Below are 25,186 nucleotides of genomic sequence, written 5' to 3'. Positions count from 1 at the left end.
TAAATGCTGGCTTGTGTTTCAAAGTGCTTTGAGTAGACGCCAAGACAAGAAAAGCGCTTTAAAAATGCACTCCACTACATTAACATGACAATAGTGAAGGTGTGACATTTCAACGATTCCTTTGTGCCAAAGCGCTGTTGAAGTTGCACATACTCTACCTCACATGCTTGGTGACTGACATGACTTTCATCATCGTTGCAAGTCTTATTGCGAGACTTATAGGTGAGATGAATAAAATCCTGTTGCTGCCTGGTAGTGAAAGAGAGAAATACAAAGATACTACAGCATGCTTTGTAAAAGGTTAGCAGGGATGTTACTGGGGGTATAACATAGTTAATAGTAGTAACAAGCTTCTGTGTGTGTTTTAAGTTGCATAACACCTCCATGAATCCACCCCAAGAAGAATTGGTTAGCACTTGAATCACTTGGGGAATTTTTTTAAGACATTTATAGCTATTATTAACTTAATTTGTTTTATGAAGGGCTTGTCCATCTTACTTTTTGTGACTTTGTGTTTAGCTTTTATTCAGATATTAGAATCTGTCCGTCCGTCCATCCATCCATCCATCCATCATCCGACATAGTAAAACATCTTAACCTGTGTTATTAATATCTCTTCAACAACTAAAGCATGTAGTCCATTCCTAGCACAGGTACTGCAAAAGTGATTTTTAACTTCCAGCAACTGTTTTACCAGGAATCCTTAGATGATCCATAGACCATGTCTGTGGCAGAGGGTTTGGGAAGGTGAGGGGAGTGAAAGTTCAAAGTCAGCAGCCATTACTTGCAACGCTTCATCTTTTATTCAGTGACGCCCTCATGAACAGAAGCTCTCTAAATTGCAGTTTGTTGAAGTGGCATTATGCAGACTGTAAGGGGCAGGGTCATGCTATGGAGTTACCATGGAATAGATGTATAGACACGTAGGAACAAATGGAGGGAGAAGAAGAAAGAGAAATTGGCATTTGGTCCACGTGCTCCAGGCACAGCATTTCCATTTTTCTCTCTGAGGATGATTGATTTAGAGAAATATGGCATTCCACTGTGGTGTGTGTGTGTGTGTGTGTGTGTGTGTGCACCATTTCAATGTCTGAATGTAATTATAGGAAAGGGCTCATGTATTTATTTTTTAAACAGAAGCGCTCTATTCAATATACAAGCCCATGAGTTAATCTGTTGGCAGTACAACAAATGTTTTTAGGAACTTGTGAGGTCTAGTGAAAGAGAGCATATTGAAAACAATATAATGAGACAAAATACCAAATACAAATGCAGAAAAGATGACAAGCTGAAAACATGTACCTTAGAGTGCCAGAGGTTTCCTGCTCTAGAGCTAAGCAGCTAAGTCCTTCTTTTGAACCTCTCACATTCGAAACAAACCTGTCTATATCTCCATTTCCCCCCCCTGAGGGCATCTCCTGAAGGAGGGGACATGCTACATGAGAATCATCCTCACGTTATTCTCACCCTTTCCTTCCGTTGGAATGTGTGAGATCACTTGTGTGTGACCGTGCTTTTAACCAAAAAGCCTTCCTGAGAGCCTGCAGGGGCTTTCACAGACATGAGGTCAGGAAGGGTCAACTGTCAAAAGTTTATATTTCGTTACACTTGAAAAGATCATTCGACCGTCACTCTTCACTATTGACATTATCCTCTATTAATATGCAAATCATTGGAAAATATTGACATAACATTTCAGCTTTCAGAAGGGCTCTGAGGATACAAACAACTCCCTGCAAATTGATTCCTCCATGGAGGTTCAAGGATTCATCTGGAAACCTGCACATTTTCTAAGGCAATGTGAGCTTCATTTCTTCCAGCAAAAGGTCATTAGGAAACATATTGCATGATTTAAATAAATACATGTATTCCTGCTTGTGGCAGAGTTGAACTTGTGTCCTTGTTCATAGAGGATGATAATTGCAGGAGAGGCAGGTTTCTTTTTGCATTGTGTAAAAGGCTCATTCTAAAGCAGTTTTCTTACTTCATTCACATTCAAAAGAAAATGACTTAACTACGAATGTATTACTTTTACAACCTTTATTTATGATTTAGAAGTACTGAATGAAACTCAGAAAGCACTCTGACTCAGTGCTCAAGGGCAAACATGATGATGATGATGATCCTGTCATGTTAATGCTGGATTAGCTTTAAAGAGTAACTCCTCTCATGTGTATGGACGCAGACAAGAAGTATGTGTGCATATAAAACTGAATGACTTAGACAGACACAGACTATATATCCGTCCTCTTTTTATTTCCTCTTTGCTCATAAAAAGATATCAGCAGAGGATATGATTCACTTGGACCCCAGCTGTTGTTCCTTCCTCCCCGATCACCCGTTGAGCTCGATGCAGAGTGTGCCAGACAGAGACAGACATGTATGGACGCATGTCAATGGTACTTCAAAATTCTCTGTACTTGAATAGAAAGATTATGAAATGCCAAGCCACTGTGTCTAATTTCTTTATGCTGGATGATGCATCGGCAAAAGCCGGATAAGCTTACAGGAAAAGTTCTGTTGTTATTCAAAGAAAGATATTGCATTCATCAAAACACTGTATAATTTGCAGTTGTATTTGAAGGGATGTAAAACTGCTTAGGGCTGCTCGATTATGGCAAAAATCATAATCTCGATTATTTGGGTCAATAATTGATATCACGATTATTAAAAAACGATTATCCATTTACTTTGAAAACATCAAACATCAACAAAAAAATTTGAACAGTATGTTTTTAACAGTTGATTACCTTAAACTTTAAGTATAATTCAAACTGAAAAAACAATAATAAAAAAGATTATGTTGTTTTCATAATCATTGCAAGCCAAAATCGTAATTGCAATTAAAATATGAATAATTGAGCAGCCCTAATACTGCTTATATACTACGCATGTGGATTTGTTTCTCTAAAAGGGGACATGACAGAAAAACGTTTGAACATTGACCAAAAACATAATTGTACACCAGGTACAGGTTGTGTTTTGTACCAGCCTCTTCTGAATTACTTAACATATTGTTTGCACTTCTAAAGGAGTCGTATTACCAGCTTGTTATGATCAAAGAGGTGCTAAGAATAGATTAAGAGAGAGTTAGACAGCAGAGAATACGAACTTTAGGCTTAGAGATGAGAAATAAAAGGAAGTACCGGTAGTTAAAGAAAAGTTTAAAAAAGGTGATGTCTCGGTCACAGTCGCAGCGGAGAGGGTGATAATCCCGGGGCCCTTTACTGATGACTCATAAAGAGGTGGCAGTGCTCATCCTCAGTGTGTGTGTGTGTGTGTGTGTGTGTGTGTGTGTGTGTGTGTGTGTCTGTGTGTGTGTCTGTGTGTGTGTCTGTGTCTGGTTTTATAGAGGGTGATTATCATTCCTCGAGGATATTGAAGATTCTTCCAGTGTGCTCCAAAATCATGTTTTTCATTTTGACTGTGGATTACTTTGTGTGTGTGTGTGTGTGTGTGTGTGTGTGTGTGTGTGTGTGTGTGTGTGTGTGTGTGTGTGTGTGTGTGTGTTGTGAATGGTCCTGACTAATCTCAGTAAGGTTGCAGAGTGCTGCCACAGTAATTACAGGAAGAAGCTTTTCTTAATATGGCTCTCACTTTCTCCTTGGCTGGCTGCTTCTTGCTTTTGCCAAATGAGCTTTGGAGTGGAATGATGTATCAAGGTGTCTGTTGATATGCTGATATTTATTGTCACTTTTCAGAAGTTTTGGTATTAAACCTTTTCCAATTAGAATGCATTCTTAATAGCCAAATGACACCCATAATTTATTTTCAGTGTGTCCATAAGATGATATTGATCAGAATTAGACACATGCTCCATGTAATATAACCCTATGGAAACAGAAGTTTTAAGGATGATCCTACAGATATCATTATTTACATTTTTTTTTTTGTAAGAAAAATCTAATAAATGGATCATTATTGTTTGTATTATTTCTCCACACTTTGCCAGGAATTGTGATGTATATCGGCTAGGCAGTCCGTCCATCTGTCTTTCCTTTTTCTCCCAAAAATTCATCTCAGGAACACTTTGAAAACAAAGATGACATTTTCAGATTTCGATAGTCAGATGTCAAGGTCACCGTGGCTTGAACAAACCCAAATTGGCCACAACTTGGAAATTCATACGCTTATTCTGACCATTTCTTACAATTGTTGTAATCCACGTCACATGATAAAGACACTTGTTGTTTGTTCACTGTGAGGTATGTCACTCTCACAGAAAGTTCTGAACATTCTACAGGTTAAAAATAAAATTGTCCTTTATTTCATGGTGACCCTTTTCACTGCAGCATTTTGATACGTCAAAGAAGGAAAAGCACGGATGAATTTAAAAACATTAACAATGGCTCAGTTCCATTTAGTGTCCTGGTCAACTATTCCAGTGAACCAGCATGCACAACACTAGGACCTCACCTAAGGGGAATGCAGCCATCAGTAAGACATGACATTAGAAGGCATGTCAACATTTCCTCTGTGAAAAAGGTCTATTCTTTAATAATAGAATGCATGTTGTGTGAATGTAAAACACTGGCCCACCACCGGAGGGACTCGTTCAGTTCCTGGTGTGTGTGTGTGTGTGTGTGTGTGTGTGTGTGTGTGTGTGTGTGTGTGTGTGTGTGTGTGTGTGTGTGTGTGTGTGTGTGTGTGTGTGTGTGTGTGTGTGTGTGTGTGTGTGTGTGTGTGTGTGTGTGTGTGTGTGTGTGTGTGTGTGTGTGTGTGTGTGTGTGTGTGTGTGTGTGTGTGTGTGTGTGTGTGTGTGTGTGTGTGTGTGTGTGTGTGTGTGTGTGTGTGTGTGTGTGTGTGTGTGTGTGTGTGTGTGTGTGTGTGTGTGTGTGTGTGTGTGTGTGTGTGTGTGTGTGTGTGTGTGTGTTCAACTCCTGTCTGGCACATAGAAAAACGAACACAACAGTTCTTGATATTTGTGAAGTTGACAATGAGGTCAGACAAGACATTGTTAGAAGAACACAATGAGGACATGGCGGAGAGAAAGTGACTCAGTAGTACCTTAGGTGTTGTTCTGCCTGTCTCTGTTGTGATTGCTTGTTGAATGAATGAAACTGCTAAACCTGAATGAAAGGAGCTACAAAGATAAGTCATGAATACTAATTTAAATCTCAATCTGAATGATTCAGCCTTCACAATTAAAAGTTTGAGTCTGTCCACTGATGACCTCATGTCCATTTTTTAAGTCCATGGAAACGACTTTTTCAAGCCTGTAAAGTATTGTGTTCCCAAATGGATGTTTTCCAAAGTGGGTACCTTTTTGTGTTGACTGAAAATAGCCCCTGAAAAATAGCAGTACATGATTTATTCATCAGCCAAAACCATTTAGAGCCAAAGGCAGACGAAAGGCCGAGGGAAGCTGGAGCCGTCAACATGTTGAGCTCAGCTCTTCCCTTCTTCGCTCCATTGCTGCATCATTTCTTTGTCAAGATTCCCTCTCCTTCCCTGTCCTATCCAATCCACTGAACTTCAGCCCCTTTTGAAGCCTAACTCTTCCTCTCTCCGTCTCTATATCTCCCAGCTATTACAAACAGGCAACCTGCAGGGAAGAAAACGTTTCCAAATCAGATTTATAAGACCTTTGAGAATCAAAGTATTACAACTCATTAACATCTCGGCTTTTGGAGAAGGGAAGCTATGAATATATTTTTTTATAGAACAGGTTTTCCATCTGCTTTCATTTCAGTCAACAGCATGCCGCAGAGAAAACAGCAATATCAAGCATTCAGATTATGTTCGCCATATGGTTGAATATAAAAAGCAAAAATGGGCTGCTGTTGATACCGCTCTCTAGTGAATCTACAATAAATGTGCAGGAAGTAGTCTCGGTAACAAATAGTATTCAAGTGCATCAGCTCAGGATACAAAATGGATTATTCTGTCAAATACGTCTATACCTGCTGAAACACTTTAAACCTATTTAAGAATACTCTCAAGGTGTTAGCAAGGATGGCTTTTAAAGTCATACATTACATTATGTTCAGCCAATTCATCGAGGATTATCTCTGTATCCACTTTCTCTCTCCCTGCTTACTACCCAGGGACTCAAACATTACTCTGCCTCCCGGCCTACACACTCCAACATACACTGCCGCTGGGATCAATGTGCGGTCGGGGGAGGGGTGCTGCAAATCATATCAGAGAGGCAGGGAATGGAGGGAATTTTGATGGGAAAGAGGGAGACGTTGGAGGCGGATCGATCAGCTAAACCCTTTTAGCACGAGGCTCACACAGCCCACACCTTTCACACAACATTAAGTGCAGCGTGGGATCACACACACATCACTGATAACATCTGAATCTCTGCTCGAGCTAATTCCTTTACATGCGTTGCTTCAAATCCCCTGTTTATTCTGCCTTTGATGCAACTTTCAAAAGAAGTGAATCATGTTTTTATTTTCTTGACAAGGTCATTACATCTTGATTAATAGTTATGATGTCGACGACTTTTTTTTTTGGTTACCATCTACAGAATGTCATTATTACTGTGTGTTCTGCATTGGAGCTTAAAGTGCACTCACTTGCTAATTGCAAATGTATAACTAATTAGCCACAAATCGTTTCAGTCATTTGTCAAGTAAAAATGCCAAACATTAGCGGCTTCAGCTTCTAAAATGCGAGACGTTATAGCTTCCTCGTGTCTTACATCACAGTCAATTGCATTCATTGGGGTTACGAGACGGTTTATTGCACAAATCAAGACATGTTTTCGAACCAGACGCTTAACTCTGAAAGTTATCAGAATCCATAATGAGAATAATTGTTGGCTGCAGACTTGGTTGTGATGCTGACAAATACGTCACAATTACATCTGAAAAAACGCCATCCTGTATGATTACAGATGTATGGGTTCCATTATACTTCAATCAGTGTGATTATGGCCACTGTGATTGCTGCTGCGTCTATTTGTAAAGGAAGTGATGGATAGGTGACCAATAACAGTACATCATCATTCCAGCAGTGTTCCAGATTAGTATTCACATTGAACACTCCATCAACGTTACATTTTACCAACAATGAATATACAAAAATAGTAAGATGAAAACAGCAGTGGGGGGGGGGGGGGGGGGGGGGTTATATCTTCAAGTGTTGGTTCTGTCTGCATCAAAGCGCCTGATGCGAGCGTGCATTAATATACATAGATTACTGAACACTTGAGAAGGTGGTCTTTTATGTCCACCTTCTGAAATCAGCATGGTAGACGTGTCCGATACTTAAAGCCGTCTGCCGGCTGTTTCAATAGAGGAGACAGAGGGAAGCAGAGGGAGAGCCGTGGAGGAAGGGAGGATGAGAGGTGAAGAAAAGAGATGCATGTGGAGGGAGAGGGAGGAGGAAAGGGGCAGCAGACCGCTAGAGGGGATGGAGAGGTGAATGCAGAAAGAGGACGAAAACACCTTTTGTGAGGGGAAAAAACATATTTCAGCGATAACGAGACGAGATTAAATAGACAGAGGAATGTGTCTCACACACACACACACACACACACACACACACACACACACACACACACACACACACACACACACACACACACACACACACACACACACACACACACTAATACGCCCTTTACAAAGAGCACTTCTTTAACTCCATCTACTTCCTTTTGATCTTCCCTCATTTTCCTGCTTCCTCCCATCGAGTGTATTTCCTTCCGATCAACTATCCTTGTTTTTCATTGTGAATAAAACTGGAGTAAAAGAGAGGGACACACATTGACACAAGTATAAAAGACAAATAGGCAGAGTTGCATTTTCTGTGTGTCTGTGAGAGATAGAGATAGACATAGTGAAACACACACAAAGCTCAACTACTGCCACTTCTCCAGCGCTGATCCAGGAGGCGTGTGTGTGTGTCCTCACCAAGAGTCAAGTGAAAGAACCCATGCATGCATGAGAGGGAGAGCAAGCCACATAAACAACATGCGTTAATAAAAGCAGAGGGAGAGGGAAAAAGAGGGGGGTGGGCTCAGATACAAGCATCATAGCAGCTCATATTCTCCCAGCAGCTCCGCTTTCTCCAGCAAACAAGAAGACAGGCGCTGAGACACCACCTGCCTCCCTCTTCAATCTCCTCTCCTCTCTCTCTCTCTCTCCACTCCTTCTTGTTTGCTCTCCAGCGGGGGGGCTTCTGCTGTGTCGATTGCAAGGCAGTTACAAACGTTACTATTTCCAGAGAGTGTGTGTGTGTGTGTGCGCCGTAGCTAACGATCAAAAAAGGAGAGCGGCAGGGAAAGGCAGAGCGGGGTTTGGCTTTTCTTCTGCACACTGAGTGCCGCGCACGAGACGATGGGGGAGCGCCGGGAGACTCGGACCTGCGGCCATAAATCCAGGTAGAGGCGGAAGAAGGCATAGAGAAGAGGAGCTTCGCAGAACAAAAAAACTGAAATATTTGGGGTCACATTAAAGGATCTAAAAGAAAGAAGGAGAAAAGAGGAGAGAGAAGGGTGGAGGTGAGGAAAGATGGCGAGTTTTGGGAAACTCACAGACTACTTTAACCGCCGTAAGACTCAAGACGAGCTGCGTGTTGGCAGGAGCTCGCAGCGCAGCGGAAGCTACTGCTGCAGTGTGGCAGAGGCCAGGTAACCTGTGTGTGTGTGTGTGTGTGTGTGTGTGTGTGTGTGTGTGTGTGTGTGTGTGTGTGTGTGTGTGTGTGTGTGTGTGTGTGTGTGTGTGTGTGTGTGTGTGTGTGTGTGTGTGTGTGTGTGTGTGTGTGTGTGTGTGTGTGTGTGTGTGTGTGTGTGTGTGTGTGTGTGTGTGTGTGTGTGTGTGTGTGTGTGTGTGTGTGTGTGTGTGTGTGTGTGTGTGTGTGTGTGTGTGTGTGTGTGTGTGTGTGTGTGTGTGTGTGTGTGTGTACAGGTATGCCAAGCCACATGGGGGCACGGCACACTTTGTCTGTGGCTGTAAACAACGTTGTTTCTCTTTGTGCAACACAATGTGCTTGTTTCCATGAGAGTACCTATATATATATCTATATATCTATATAATATCATTCTTTCTTTTGTATCTTTGTGTTTTAGTCACAATTGATTAATTTGCTTATTTAATATAATTGTATAAAAAAGACGCAAATAGCATAGAAGAAGTTTATTGGGGTGAAATCCATGAAGCTAATCTTCATGGATTCATGAGCTCGTACATGTGTTTGTATACATCTGTGCACATGTGTCTGCGTGCATGTGTGAGCTGCCATTATGTTACATAAGAGTGGAGGTGCAGGGGATGAGTGCTGTCAGCCGCTGGGATGGACACTATGGATTCTTCCCACTGACGCACCATTGAGTTCTGAGGCTTTTCTATAGATAGAATCCGGCAGGGTAAAATTGATCCGCTGCATGTTTTTAGAAGGAGAGACAAAGAGAGCTTTTCTGGGAAGTCTCACATCCAATCCAATCCAACTTTATTTATATAGCACTGACACGAGGAGCTTCTCAGTGACAGTCACAACTCTACTGGTGATAACTTATTACTATCAGGGTACTGTAAGTGCCTAACTCAGGAGCAGATTGACAGCAGAGATCGAAAGAGGAACAATTGGAAGTTTTTTTATTATTTTTTAATATTATTTTAGGACCAACTGTTCCATTATTATAGAGACAGACTTTTTAAAGGGGGAGACAGGGGATGAGTCGGAAGCAAACTTGTTTCCTGTGGGACTTACAACCTGTCCAAGGGCTGCCAGCTCTACCTCCTCATGTTCCTGTTTTCTCGTGTTGCATAATTCATCACATTTTTATAAAAAAACGCAATACTGACTCGTAAAATATCCAACTCGCACTAATATTCAGTAAAGGTCAACAAACGATATTCAACGGACGTATACAGAATTGTTGTTTGGTACAGCAAGGATACGCGGTACATGACTTTGAAAGGACAGAATGTATTCCCCACCACAACACTGTTTATACGCAGTTCATTTGCGAAGCTGTTCACACCCTGAGAACTACATTTGCACGGCTTTGCCAAATTCTAACAAGTTCTTGCTTTGCTTCCCCACGCTGCAATTAGTGTCCTAAATCCAGAAGGAGAATTTAATTTGTTTTTCTTGCCGTCAAAGTAGGACGGCGAGAGAAAACTTAGGCGGCGAGTTAAGAGTCCTGTGTTTCTCTTGTTGCAGGCTAAAAGGCGTTACACCAAATAGTGTCTAATTGCTCGTGTGCTGATGTCAGATTACATAATGAAATGCTAATGGAAAAAAACCGCCACTACTCCATTTTTTCCAAATCTCATATCATTCAATCGCAGCACAAGTGTCGACGTGGGAGGACGTGTGATACAAAAAAAGCTCTCCGGATCCCTGCCATCACAAATCCAGCATCTCTCTCATCCCCTCGGTCTCTTTGTCTGCGTCTCTCCCACTCACTGTCTCTATCTCACAAGCCAGCACCTTCCTACGCCCTTCCATCTCTTCCCATCTTTTCCCTCCGTCTTTACATTTATTTTTAATCTCCTACATTTTGTTGTGAGAAGCCAGAGGGGTTTGTGTTCAGATGTTGGACCAGAAAAGGAGAGTGTTCTGCATCCTCTTTACTGACTGACTGAATCAGTAGAGGAAGTGCAACATTATATATTCCAACATTACAGTATTGCCGTACAAGTACCCACGTCACCTGCCACCTACTGGGACTAATGAATGACCTGGCGTCTTCATTTAGATTTGCAAAGAGCTCACACCGTACAGTACTTCTGCCCACTGGCCCTACAGACGTATCATTTCAGCTCATGCCAGTTATCATTAAGATATATGTATAACTTTTTAATTAGAACTTCAGCCTATGTTGCCCTTATGATTTTCTTTGTACAATAAAACCTCTACATTTCAGCTTAAAGGCTATTTTTAACAAAGACGTCAACACTTCTCGTGGATTGCACATGTTCCTTACCCGGCTGAGTGGTGCTGGCCTAAATAGAGGCTTAATCAGTCACTGCAGGTGTGCTCAATTGGGAGATACCATGTGTTCCAGGAGCAGGGGTGAAGCTAAACTTAATACACACAAGTCTCATTGTTTTGGGGGGTTATTTTGAGTAATTGAGTCGGATATGGTGACTCCTGTGTTATGTTGGGTTTAATTACTTCAGTGTGAGAAAAAGTTTTTAGAGAGTACTTGTCCATGGACAAGTGAGTTTGGCAATTTACTTGTCCGAATACATTTTTCACTTGTCCAGAATGGACAAAAATTGGGGCCACTGGAATCTTCTTCTTCGCCATCGTATTTTACATTTTCACACATAGGGTTGGGTATCGTTTGGATTCGAACGATTCCGGTTCTGCTTTTCGATTCTGGTTATTTTCGGTTCTTTGAGAGGGTAAAAATAAGTCCCATGATAAAGTGGGAGAAAAATATATTTATGAAAACATTAAGTCAAATCTGTATTCCTATTTACAAATCACTTCATACTGTTTAATTTATTATGGTTATTGAATACAATTATATAAAAATAATCTCTGCATTGTTTAGTTAGTTCTAAGTGGTGCAGTTTGAGAATGTACAATTGGCCCAGTCTCCTCTGATGTTACACTGCAACCTGCCTGATACCTGCCTATGTAGAAAAGCGCTAGGCCTTAAATATAATGACAATAGGCTAATAATAATAGCTTATAATAATAAGTAATAATTAATTATTCACTTTTCTACAACTCAAAGACGCTTGCACGCTTACACATGTCCTTATGCATGTGTATTACATGCTGCATCTGCCCAGCTGCTCACTGTTTGTAAAAGTAAATAAATAGTATTTTCATTTAAATAATGTAGTTTCTATACCCTGCTTCATAAACAACACTGACATCCCTGTGCTCCTCCGAGTCTGGGGGTCCGGGGATGTGAGGACAGCGCGAGGACACAGGGAGGCTGCTTCACTTCATAAAGGAAATGGCGGTCAATATTAACAACACATGAGCTAAAACGCTTAATAACCTTCATTACGTGTCAGATAAAGAACATAAGAAAGTTTGAAAAAGATGAGGCTGTTAAACGGGCAGCGGATCCGCTGTGTGTAGAAAGAGAGAGAGACGCTGAGCTGCACCATGCAGCGAACAGCTGATCCGGAGCATAGAGAGAGAGCTGTGGTCCGCGGGGCTCGGCCTCGCCTCCTATCCTCACAACTCTTATTAATCCCGGTACCGGACAATTGTTATTTGTTCCTACTCGGAACAGAGTTTTGCTTCCCAACCCTGCCACTGTGCTACACTTCCAGCGCTGCCCCGCCCAGCCCCCGTCTGTACAGAAAAAGGCGAGATGCATTTCCTTAGGAATCGACAAGCAGAACCGAAACTAACATTTCTAAACGAACAATGGCGGACACTGACAATTTGCGAATGAGTTCTGCCTTTTGTAAACTGAATTTATCAATAAATCAGGGCGAAAAACGTCACTTGTCCGCCGGACAAGTCAATTGAAATATCTACTTGTCCGATATTGTAAATAACACGTCCCGGACGGTGGGACGTGTACTTTTTCGCACACTGTACTTGGTGTAAAGTTGTAGTTTTTATTAACATGAAGTGAATCAATTTGTTTAACAGTTGGTTGGTCTGGGGGAGGGGCTTTTAAGCCTCTGTCCATCATGCCTCAGTGAGAATCAACTTTTATTTTGCCAACGGTTTATGTTTTTTCTCTTTCTGTTTTTAGTTTGGAAGTTATTTATTTTTTTATGATTTTTGGAAATAAATGCAATTCATTTTCAATTTTTAGGACTTATCAACCATCATTTTTTCTTATTTATTCGAACAGCAGTTTTTTAGGAATGGTCATTATTAATCCATAGTTCCATCAGACGTCATGTTTTTTTCCACTTTACTTTCAAACACTACACTTTAATGTCGTTCAGTTTCACTTTGAATATTCTATTATGTAATCTCTTCTTTAATCTCCCCATATTGGACAGTTTAATTGACATTTGACAGATACTGTATGCAAATGTTCTTCTAAAAGAGAAATACTGTAGTTTCAGCACTTTTTTTGCGGACGTTAGGACTCAGTGTGCCCTCTTTGAGATAAAGCCACAAAGGATGGTGACGAGTCAGCCAGTCCATATTCAATTATGAGTGATTATGAATGAGTCTTCATCAATGAACACGTTCATTTCAATCACTCTGTAATGTAGCGGGAAAGTCCACAATGGCTGGCCTTTGCTTCTTCCTGTCACCTGAGCTGTTCAGCTGTCAGTCGGCCGCTGACTTCGGAATCACTCAACAGGAGAGATAGAGGTTAACCCGTCTGCTTCAGAGGCTCAGGAATAAAATGCTTTAAAAGCTTCTTTTATAGTTCAGTTTGATCTTTAAGAATATCCAGGATTCTCTGAGTAAAGAAGGTGAAGTCTCAAGAAGTATGGACAAATCATTTGAAACACGTACAAGAAGAGAAATGGCGATTCGGCACTTAAAACTCGGTGAGAAGTCTTTAACATTTAATACGATTTTTTTTTAATGAACGGCTCACTTGCAATTACTATTCAATCAATATTTTGCACATAAATGAATGGAACCTTCATTACCAAAGATGAAAGAGAGGATGTTTAAGATTAGATTGAGAAAAATGATAGAAATAGTCTTATTCGTTTCAGTCTGGGTTAAATCTTGAAATGCTTTAATCATACAACTGCTTCTGGAACCAATGGTAGTTTAATAAAACCTCAGTTGGTATGTGAATCAAATGGTGTGTGTGTGTGTGTGTGTGTGTGTGTGTGTGTGTGTGTGTGTGTGTGTGTGTGTGTGTGTGTGTGTGTGTGTGTGTGTGTGTGTGTGTGTGTGTGTGTGTGTGTGTGTGTGTGTGTGTGTGTGTGTGTGTGTGTGTGTGTGTGTGTGTGTGTGTGTGTGTGTGTGTGTGTGTGTGTGTGTGTGTGTGTGTGTGTGTGTGTGTGTGTGTGTGTGTGTGTGTGTGTGTGTGTGTGTGTGTGACTACTAGTTGATTCAGCACCTCGGATAGTTCTCACTTCAGCAGCACCCTCACACAGCATGGTGGTTGGTCATTTTTCAACAGTTGCCGTGTTGACGGCGCTGAGCCGAGAAGTCGAGGGTCCACATGAGATTCTTTCAAACTGCTGAACATCCGTTTCCCACAGACCTGGACGTGTTTGGGTTTCGCTCGGCATGTGCTATTATTGAGATCAACATCCTGTTTCTGCAAGTGTTTTCACACACAGTGATTTTTCACACATTCCCATGACACCATCATCCTATAATCCTTCTGCTATCGCTCCCATTCCTGATCTTAAGTACCCTATTGTGTCATTCTTATTCTGAAGGAGGAATCATCAACAATAAAAGGAGTTTTCTCCCTCGACTGCAGCACCAGAGAAAATACACTCAGCAACACATACAAAGAAAGAGCATAAGGAACACTTGATGCTTACAACTCCTCTCATTTCTCTCCTCTCCTTCCTTCCTTCCTTCTTTCCTTTCCTTTTCTTTCCTTTCCTTTCCTTTTCTTTTCCTCTTCTTTTCCTCTTCTTTTCCTTTTACTTATATTTGTCTTCCCCTTTCTTTTCAGTTTCTTTCCTTCCCTATACTTCCTCTCCTCTCTCCTCTCCTCTCCTCTCCTCTTATCCTTCACTCTCCTCTCCTCTCATCTCATCTCACCTCCTCTCCTCTCTTCTCCTCCCCCTGTATTTGTAGACAGGGTCGCTTAGCAACAGGTTTGTAGGGTGATTGGGGCCCAAAAATTGTCAGCATGGCCTGGGCCGGCTGTTCAGCCCAGTGTGTTATCCTCATGATGTGCTGCTTGGGGGCCAACTGTGTGTGTGTGTGTGTGTGTGTGTGTGTGTGTGTGTGTGTGTGTGTGTGTGTGTGTGTGTGTGTGTGTGTGTGTGTGTGTGTGTGTGTGTGTGTGTGTGTGTGTGTGTGTGTGTGTGTGTGTGTGTGTGTGTGTGTGTGTGTGTGTGTGTGTGTGTGTGTGTGTGTGTGTGTGTGTGTGTGTGTGTGTGCGTGTGCGTGCGTGCGTGTGTGTGTGTGTGTGTGTGTGTGTGCGTGCAACAGAACACGTGTACATGTGTTTACCGGTGGATTTTCTTTATCTAATGCCAACTGTGTGTACATGTGTGTGCTTCAGGCAAACGTTGTGTTCATGCAAGTCAGTATGGATTTCTGAGGAGTGGGAGACCTGCCTGTTTCTATTACCATCAAAGTGTGTGTGTGTGTGTGTGTGTGTGTGGCCTGCATGTATACCACTATCAGCTCTTCCTCTGATATTCTGCAAAACAAAAGCATTTTCATCATCACACCATCCCTGGTCCTCTGCTTTGAGTCCCTTCCAGGGAGTCTCTGATCCCAGGTCAAATATCCACAACTGCATCACCGTCTCTACGGGAGGTATTTTACGAGCTGACAGCGAAGAAAATGTCAGTACTTTATTTCTCGGGCCTGCGGATGTGCTGACTTAGTGCTACTGTCAGTTTACCTCATAGCTCCCAAGTGATAAACAGCCCTGAGCCTGGAGAGCTGGAGCATTACACACCAACACATTTAGAGTTTTAATCAAGAGTGCTTGTCTGTAAAATGAGAAAGCTGGCATGTGTAGTGAAGATACAACTGAATAATGCCTCATCATTTGATTATTTAAAATTGGAAAGTCAAGCATTTAATAATTAGAGTTCATCAATAAATATGAATTATAGCCAAATATGGCCTATTCGCTAATATCAAGCCATAATAGTTTGTATATGTATTAAATGAAGTAGGATACAAAAAAAGTGATCATATCCCAATTGCAAAATGAGTCAAATCATTATCATCACTTTTTGAATAGTTCCATCGTAGATTAGATATGATTCCATGGTGGACCAATTTGATGATATCTGCTGAGTTAACACGATTTCTTATTGCCACAGTTAACAGGATGCTGGCTTTCGTCACATTTAAGCGAAGATTAGATGTCCTGTTTACACTCTTTATACCAAACCTAAGATTATTTTCTTGTTGCTCCAACTTCATATTTAATGTCATAAAAGATGCATCAATCGCTAGCGAATTCCCTAACATTTAAAATGTGTACGTTTTCTTAAAATGAAAGGAAACACTTTGAATTATTAAGATCATGATCAAGAGAACCAAAAAATGTGGAGTGTGAGAGAACAAAGGAGAACACATGAAGACAGAGAGTTTAAAACTCCTACAAAAAAGTGTCCAGACACGCACGCACTCTCTTCATACAGATGCTTTGATCATTGCACACATCTGTCAGCTTTAATGGCTGTTATCAGTGTCCTAATCTGACACTGATGAAGTCAAAAATCAAAGTGACAAAAATAGATTTATCTTAACATCAGCCTGTCATTTTTTTTAATCTCCCTCCATCTCACTGAAACCGTCAGCACACAGCGGCCTGGGGGGACTTGGGGCTCGCATGTCCTTGTCAGATTTCCAACCTGAGTTTGTGTTTTCCGCACCAAACCTGTCCCAAAAGAGTCTGGAGGTCAGACATCTTCTACTCCAGGCTGGATTGAATCACATCAAGCTGATCAGAGGCTGCGTTGGAGAGGGATCCGCTCCTCTGATTCAGTATTGTTCTTTTCAGGCCTTATCTCTGTTCTCTTATACACCAGACACAAAGACATCTGTCATGGTTTTATGTCATATTTATCACATCTGCTGTAGGGTATTGTGATATTGTTCTATGGCAGGGGTTCCCAAACTTTTCAGCCCGCGACCCCCAAAATAACAGTGCCAGAGACTTGTGACGGGGGGTGCTAGTGAATTAATTTCAGTTTTCCGCACTCTCGCGGGAGTGTCATTATTGTCTCACTAGTCCGCCCCTGAAAATGTCTATGCAAACGTTATTATTAATAATAATAAAAAAAAAAATTATAAAAAAAAAAAAATTAATCAATTGTTTTTTATAATTTTTATTTTTTTTATTTTCCATTTTTATTTTGTAATCATCTCGCGACCCCCACTCGGGGTCTCGGAGTCGCGACCCCCACTTTGGGAACCCCTGTTCTATGGGACAGCTACGTGAAACAAACTAAGAATGCTGCTTTTATTTAAAGGTCCCATGTCATGGCCATTTCTACTGATCATAATTCCATTGTTGAGGTCTACTAAAATAGATTTATATTGTGCAATTTTCCAAACTCGCATTGGTTTCTCATACAGCATCTCTGTATAGTATGTGTATTCACTCTATGTCCTACACGGCTTGTTGGAGCTCCTGCCCCCCCACCCCCTCCCTATGAGCCCAGTGGCCGTCTGCGAGACACAGCGAAACCCAGCCCGAACACACACACACACACCCGCAGCCTGGCTGGGAGTTTCCGCTTCCCGCCGTCTCAGGGAGGAGAAATCGGCGGAGCTGCAGCTGAGAAAAGATTGTGTGTGTGTGTGTGTGAGGAAACGGCTCCGTGGACGTAACGTAACGGCTCCACGGATTGGTCCATTTGGACCAGGGGTGGCCAACCAGTCAGAGGTTAAGAGCCACATTTTTTCTATGTTACTGCAAAGAGCCACATCAAACACACAGTCACTGATACCGCTTGTTTCAGTTTTTTGTTTTCTGGAGACAAGATTTCAACCACGTCACTGATGCATTTTTGTGGCATTGGGATATATATTTTTTAAATCCTCTGGAGCAGAGAGAGGAGCTGTGGATTATTGTTATTGATTAATGCATCAGTGTTTCTTAGGGTCAAAAACACTAAACTCACAACTTAAAATGAGAGTGTTTAGTTTATTTAATAAAAGAGCACATGTTCAATGTGAAAAGTGACAGTAGTAGATTATTTGCAATTTGGTGTTATTTAAAAAAAAATATATATATATACACCTTGAATTTCAGGGGGGGCGCGGGGCTCCGTTGGCGGGGCGCAGCGCCCCTCCAAGACAATGGTAAGGGAAACACTGGATAATATTTAATCAACGATAGGTTTTCCCCCCCTCAAAGGTGATTGGTTCACTGCATCGCAGGTATTATTGTGATTGGCTCTTGGGCCACATCAAAATTAGACGCGCTGTCATCCTCTCATACTGACACCTGAGACCACACATACACACATAGGGAGAGCCGGGACGAAAGTAACACGGGACGAAAGTAACACGGGACGAAAGTAACGGAGCGATTTTATCCGAGCCCAAACAACTTTGACCGGCCAAATTAGTCAGAATGATCAGCATTCGATACTTAACAGACCTACTGAATATCAGGTTTAACTGTCAGGAGTAGTGTTGTCACGATACCAACATTTTTGTTTCGATACCAATTCAAGAATTGCGATTCCGATTCTTTTTCGATACTTTTCTTAAAAAAAGGGAAACAGTCTTAAATGTAATTATTGTGCTTTATTTCACACCAGAACCATAACACAAACTTTTAAACAATGAGAACAAAAAATAAAATAACTGACAAGAATTCGTATTAAATACAATTAATACATTTCTTACAGACAGGCCTCGTGGTGTCCGTAGGCTTGCCCTCACTGTCAGACATATAGCTAAAATACATCAAAATTTCGCTTCTGGCGTCTTTTTTGTCAACAAGCCGAGGCGCAGCGGCAGTTGCACTCCCACTTTCAAATGCTTCTCGTTTTCTCACATGCTCTGGCAGCTAGCGCGTGCACGAGAGAGGGGAGGGGCTTAGGGCGTGCTTGAGAGGGGAGGGACTGCAGGCACGGCTGCAGTGCAGGGAGTGGAAGCAGAGCGCTGAACACACACGGCTCTTATTAAAACGGCGCTTTCTCACCGGAGTACTTCCCTCCGTCATTCTTAAAATACTGATACTAATGAAACGGAGGAATTGTAACGTTTTTAACGGCAGGGTATCGTGGTATAGCTTTCAAGTATCGCTACACCGTGCAACACTAGTCAGGAGTCAGTGTCCCTCCCCCAAACTCACACATATAAAATTCGATATGAACTGAAGAGCCGCATGAAACTAGGCAAAGAGCCGCATGCGGCTCGAGAGCCGCGGGTTGGCCACCCCTGATTTGGACTAATGGGTCCATTTGTGTATGGGCACGTCATCATACCCAGGAAGAAAACAATGGAAAAAGAGAAATCTCCAACGAGACGTTCTGGGGTAGAACAGACAGGTATTTTCTGTGTTAGAGTTTTACTCGCTACAGGGTGTACTTTGAGGGTTTATGACTCTGCAGACAGTTTACATGCATACAAAGCTACATAACACACAAGGGGACGGGTAATAACCAGAAAAGCATGACATGGGCCCTTTAACTTACAGTAGTGATTAAAAAACAGCCTTGTGTGTCTATTTTAAAGCACATTGTCATACAGAACAACTTCAAGTCTTATCATCGATCTATGTTGATGTTTTTACTGCGTTGTGACTTGTCACCAATTTGCCTTTTAGTCGATATTGTGATTGTGGCTATTGATTGTTGTCCTGCGGCGAAGCATCATCGCTATAAAGAAAGCAATTAATGTTGGTTGTGTTCCAAATGGCCTCAAGCTTGGTTATGTTGAGGTCAAAGCAATTTCACTATTGATCAGTGCAGCTGCTCTCTTGAGGCTCATTAACAGATTAAAGTGTGTGTGTGTGTGTGTGTGTGTGTGTGTGTGTGTGTGTGTGTGTGTGTGTGTGTGTGTGTGTGTGTGTGTGTGTGTGTGTGTGTGTGTGTGTGTGTGTGTGTGTGTGTGTGTGTGTGTGTGTGTGTGTGTGTGTGTGTGTGTGTGTGTGTGTGTGTGTGTGTGTGAGTATGGAATCACACAGGGAGGTTTTAAAGGATGAACAGTCTTAAAGCAGATGCTGTGGAAACATTGTTTGTTCTGCTGTAAACATTCCTCCTGTTCAAACTGAACATTAGAATACGATACATTGAGATAAGATACAATGCCTTATGATATCAAACGATACGATACAATACGTTACGATACATTAATAAATACTTGAACAAGAAACAAAGGAACAGAAATTCATCAAAACATTACCATATTTTCAGGACCCTTTAACGTACATTCAATTGAAACGTATTTAATTTAGGAATGACTTTTCCACAAAAGAGTGCTTCCCTTTACCATGGGTCCAATCATGGGACCCTGTTTCTCCAATTTGATGATAATAACTAATATTTTCTGTTCAGGACATGGTTAGGTCTGGAGACAGGCAAGCCTCAAAATATTTGTATCGCCAGCTGATTGATATATATACAGTCTTTGAACAGATTTTCATTTAGTGGAGTAGTCTTGTTACAAAACGTTAAACACTTGTCATGTAGTATTGCAATACTGTCTTACACTCACAATCATACTACTACTACTACTAGCCCAGAAAGACTTAAGGCGGCGGGGTTAGAAACATTTCTTAATGTGTTTCCAGTGATGGGGGAGGATTCCATTTACATTTTCACATGCTTTTATTGTGTTAATCACTAAAAGCATATTTAATGTAATCTAATATTGATGTCATCCAATCAGGTCGCTGGAGAGGAAGCTGCAGAGACCCATACTGGCGAAGTCCCGTACTCTTCCTAGCATCCCTCAGTCTCCTACAGTCCCCAGGGTCCATCGCGCTGATCTGATTGGTGGAAGTCCTCCTCGCAGGAAGAACCCGCCCCCTGACGCCAGCCACCCGAAGGCCTGCACGTTACCACCTGCAGGTAGAGAGAAAACTGAAAACAATCAACTACAGTATTTTCTTTTTGTGTTCAGAAAACCAGGAGACTTTGTAGAATCCCCCATCTGTGCCATCCTTTCATCTCCTCGTTTTGTTTATTCATTCCTTTCTTCACATTATGTCTCTGACAAATCGCTAATCCGATTCCAACAAAGCCTTAGTGAATTCAATCAAACCATCCCCCCGGAATACACTTCACACAATGATGGTGTTGTTTCTCAAAACCTTCCCTTTCATTCTAAAAAAAACCTCTTTCTGTTCGGTGAAATTGGACCGTTTAGCTTTAGCAGCCGGTTCTCGTTCATTCACCAACAACCACTTTAGGTCTTCATAGCAAGAGTCCCAGAAGAGGCCAGATGATGAGACATGACCTCTTAATTGTTCATTTGTGTGCCACTTGAGCTATATATCAGATAAGTGTGTCACGCTGGGCATACGAGCTACAAGAGGCCACTACAGCTTGAACTAAACACTCAGACATGTCAAACATTTCCTTTTATATTTGAAGACAGCACAATATATAATGGTACCTCTGCAAGAGCCTATTTGTTCCTTCTCTTTCGCTTGTATATCAAACACAATCCCTTCACTGGAGAGGGAAAACTGACACCGTGAATCTGGAAGCGCTCACCTGTTTGAAATGTCAGCGTACCGGTTGATTTTTCCATGGATCAAAAAAGCATTTATGGTGATGTTATGTAAAACGAAACAACACAACTCAAACTCTGCATGAACGCATGTATGTTTCTCATAAAAACTAAATATTAGAACCAAATATTTGTCAACCATTCGTCTGAACATTTCCACGCTGCTAGAGCCTGTGACCTACATACAGTATGTGTTAATACATTCATCCTTTTCTCACTGGATAATTAAACTTCGTTTGATTCTGATTCCAGCAGCCCTCACACGTTTCCTAAGTGGGTCATTTGTAAAAGCAATCTTCTCTGCAACCCTTTTACAACATCCGAGACACGTGCAGAATCCACAACTATCAGCGAGCCTTCATGTCAGACATCCTGGTTCCCGTGCTCTGACAGACAAAGCGGTAAACAGCCGCCTGTCACTGCTGATTCCCGTCACACAACGGCTGACTTTGAGTGAGGCTCCCCTCCAACATCAGATGGAAGAGGATTGCCACATTTCAATTGTCGGGGATACGGGAAAGTGCTGCGTTATGAATCCGCACTGTTCCCTCTGTGCTGCAAAGGATCTGTGTAACTTTACAAAGACAGAAAAGAAACCAAAACAAATCTGAAGAACTTAAAATAAGAAGTCTTCCACTTGAAGTAAACAAAAACCCCTCTGGATTCACAAAGACAGACAGCGACACAAGACGTACAAACTTAGAAATAATCTCAGATAAGCACAAAGTTTTCAAAACAACAACAGAAGCCTCTTTTCGTGCTAACCCCCGAGCCAACATGTTGTGGTGCTGAAAGGAGGCAAGGATGCAAATGAAGTCGAAATGGCTTTTTGCAATGTCGCTGCAGATGGGTATGACGAGAAGAAGAGCAGGAATGGAGAACAGGAGAGAGGTGATTGTCTGCAGACTGGCACATGTTCAGACAGTCAAATTAGAGTCCTGGAGCACAGGGAACAAACAAGCATGAACCTGCGTAACAAACAACAAACAAGGACAACACTTCTCAAAAGAGACTATCGCCTGGCCTACCACTGTGACTGGAAGTACCAATTTGGAGGAGAAGGGCCGTTGTTGATGTTCCGGGGAGGAGATGACGTACATGCAGACAGGTGTTTTGGAAGAGCAGGGTCCAGATAAACAGCAAGATGGGAACAGGACACACACACACACACACACACACACACACACACACACACACACACACACACACACACACACACACACACACACACACACACACACACACACACACACACACACACACACACACACACACACACACACACACAACACCTGCACATACACAGAGACATGGAAGACACAGGGAGAGTGGGGAACATAAGGGAGGGACAGGGGGCAGACCAGGCAGCATAACACTTTTTTGGGTCAGATTGGACAATGGTGAAAGAGGGAGATAAAGGGGAAGACATTTCATTTCATTTGTATTTGTTCCGTTCATGGTATGCACAACTTAATGTCTAATAATTGTTTACAAAACATGTCTCTATAAACACATCATTGACCGTAAAAAGGAGCAGGGAGAAGAAAATCATCTTATATTACCTGCCCCTTTCTAAAAAAAAGTTAAAAAGTAAATAGAAATAGATGGTCTGTCCTTCATATTTTTCTTATTCACAGCCAAACATAACAGTATCGTAGGAAAATAAGAGAAACACAAAATACTTAGTTCCCACTTGACGGTTAACGGAAAGAAACGAAACAGAAAAACAACAGCACCAAAACATCACATGAACAAGGAAGAGTGCAAGTCCTCACCATGTGTAAAGGGAGTGAAAGCTGGACTCAGATTTCTCTGAATTTGGAACCAAAGGATACATTGATTATAGTTTGGTGGTCAAAGGTCAAGGCCACAGCAACATCACAAAACACATTTTTGGCCATAATTAAATGTTTATTATGGTAACGTGGACAATTTCACACACATGTAATGATGTCATTTTGGAAAGGCATGGATTAATTAACTGGTTAATTATCGCTAAGGGGCGTCTGCAGGCGACTTTACCTTTTGTTTAGGTTCAGTTAATAATAAGCCCTTAATATACAAGTGCTTGTTCAAGTGAGTTAATAAAAGTTAAAGACGTGAAAGAAGAATAAAACCCTCCTTTTTCCTCCTTCCCATCCTCGTGCCAACTCTCTTTACCTTCCACGATTATGTGAATGTCCTCCATAACCTCGGCCCTCTCTGCTTTAAACCAATAGATTTCTGCTATTACTCCTCTTAACGATCGTGGATTTAATGACATTCACTCCGATTGGTTTATTTAGTGCTTCTATTTTATGTCCTTACTTCATGTCTGACTGTCTGAGTCTCCGTCTGTTTCCCCTCGCCCTACTGCGGCTCCGCTGCAAATATCAAATCGAGGGAGACGGTCTCACGTGGCCCCTTGTTGCCTAGCAACCACTGTCATCTACCATGATATCGCCTCTCCCCGTCTACCCCTCTCTCTTTCTCTTAATCTCCCCAGTAGTGCTGAGAAACTTTTCTTCAATTCAAGTTGTTTAATTTCCCAGCTGCACTTCATGGATTGAAGCAGCATCCCCTATTAGTGACAAGTCTGCCTCCGAGCTACTTTGGGAACTCTTCCCTGGGCGTTTAGTTTCAGTATAATTTGGCTCCGATGCATTTTTGGCTGCGGCTCAGGAAGTGGAACTGATACGTTAATACTTAACACTCTGAAGATCATTCATAAGCACTAGCAAAGACAGTCACTGCAGAAAGACCTTCTGCTGAAAGCTTTTAATAACAGCTTTTATTATAAGGCGATTTGCTAAATGTAAATGTGCCTTTCCAAAGAGATCAGACAAAACATTGGATAGTCATTTCAAGGCTTGGTGGGTAAGGCTCCAAAATGTTTAGCTGGCTCCACACCTTGTCTGAATTTAACAAAGACATTTTCTCTTCTTTTTTTCGGTCTATGTTAACTAATCTGTGACCCAACTGTAAAAAATAAAATAAAAGTCATATTTTTATGTTTTTAATGATGTGTCATCATCAACAAAAAAAGGATGTGGCGTCAAATTAAGATCAGTGGTATGTAAATGTGAGTCAAAAAATAAATTGTCAATTAATTATATAAAACGTAAATGTTAACTCAAAATTGTAAGGAACAAAATGTAACACAAATTTAAGTAAATCTCAAGTTACCTAGACAGCATTAGTCATATATACAGTTGAACGAGTGATCCTACGATTGTTCTTTTTTTTTTTTAGCTTATTTTTTTATTTTACACATTTTAATTCCACTGGGCGTTATTTCAATTCCTTTTAGAAGTGTAAGTGAGCGTACTTCAATCGACCTGTTCTAAAAGACCTTTAACTTGGCCCTTCTTTCACTGGAAATTGCTTGTCAGATTTCTCTCACCTTGATGGACAGAGCCACTGTTGCCTACCCAGCATGCCTCAGGTAGGTAACTGAAGGACCAGTAAGTGTTTTATGATTGCTGTTAGTCAGGCGTCGGCCGCTGACAGGGGCGTCTGACAAATATGAAACGCAGAGCAATGGAAGTCCGCTGTGATTATTGCGGCGCAGCTCCGTTCTGACAGCACACATTAATCTCCGCGTGGCTGCCAGAGCTCAGGCATAATGTGAGAGGAGGAGGAAAATGCCACTCTCCCTGCAAATGTGTTCCTCCCTCTTTTTACATCACTTCTCTGCAGCGTATGGAATGATAATAAAGTTGTTAAGGAGGCCGGCTAAGAATAATATTTAGGTGTAAAAACACCATAAAGGGAAGTTTGAATGCGTTCCGGAAAATGTTTTATGGAAGCAATCAGCGGAGAACATTCCACAATTAGTGAAATAATTTTGCAATAATTACCTTGTAGAAATAAATATTCATTATCAGTCCAATCTGTCTCTCTCTCATTATCTCCGACATTCCTTTCTTCTTCGCTCGTTTCCTTCTTGATTGTTCTCTCATCTTGTAATTTGTTTTCTTTCCCCTCCCGGCTA

The 25,186-nt window shown here is 41.5% G+C and overlaps 1 protein-coding gene across 2 annotated transcripts in view; it reads left to right on the top strand.

Moving 5' to 3' along the window:
- The window catches only part of ankfn1b (ankyrin repeat and fibronectin type III domain containing 1b), a 137,741-nt gene that overhangs the window by 12,692 nt on the left and 99,863 nt on the right, over positions 1 to 25,186 (top strand). The window contains exons 1-2 of one of the 2 annotated variants that reach the window (XM_079659060.1): positions 7,863 to 8,587; positions 20,368 to 20,549. In XM_079659060.1, coding sequence (XP_079515186.1) covers positions 8,469 to 8,587; positions 20,368 to 20,549 — 301 coding nt within the window. In that variant the 5' untranslated portion in view covers positions 7,863 to 8,468. Of the gene's footprint in view, positions 1 to 7,862; positions 8,588 to 20,367; positions 20,550 to 25,186 lie in introns of those variants that run through there. The other variant, XM_079659061.1, reaches the window with a different exon arrangement.

This window comes from Notothenia rossii (genome assembly GCF_949606895.1).
Source record: "Notothenia rossii genome assembly, chromosome: 11".
NCBI lineage: Eukaryota > Metazoa > Chordata > Actinopteri > Perciformes > Nototheniidae > Notothenia > Notothenia rossii.
Note: the sequence above shows the minus strand (reverse complement) of the source record. Positions and strands in the feature narration are given on the sequence as shown.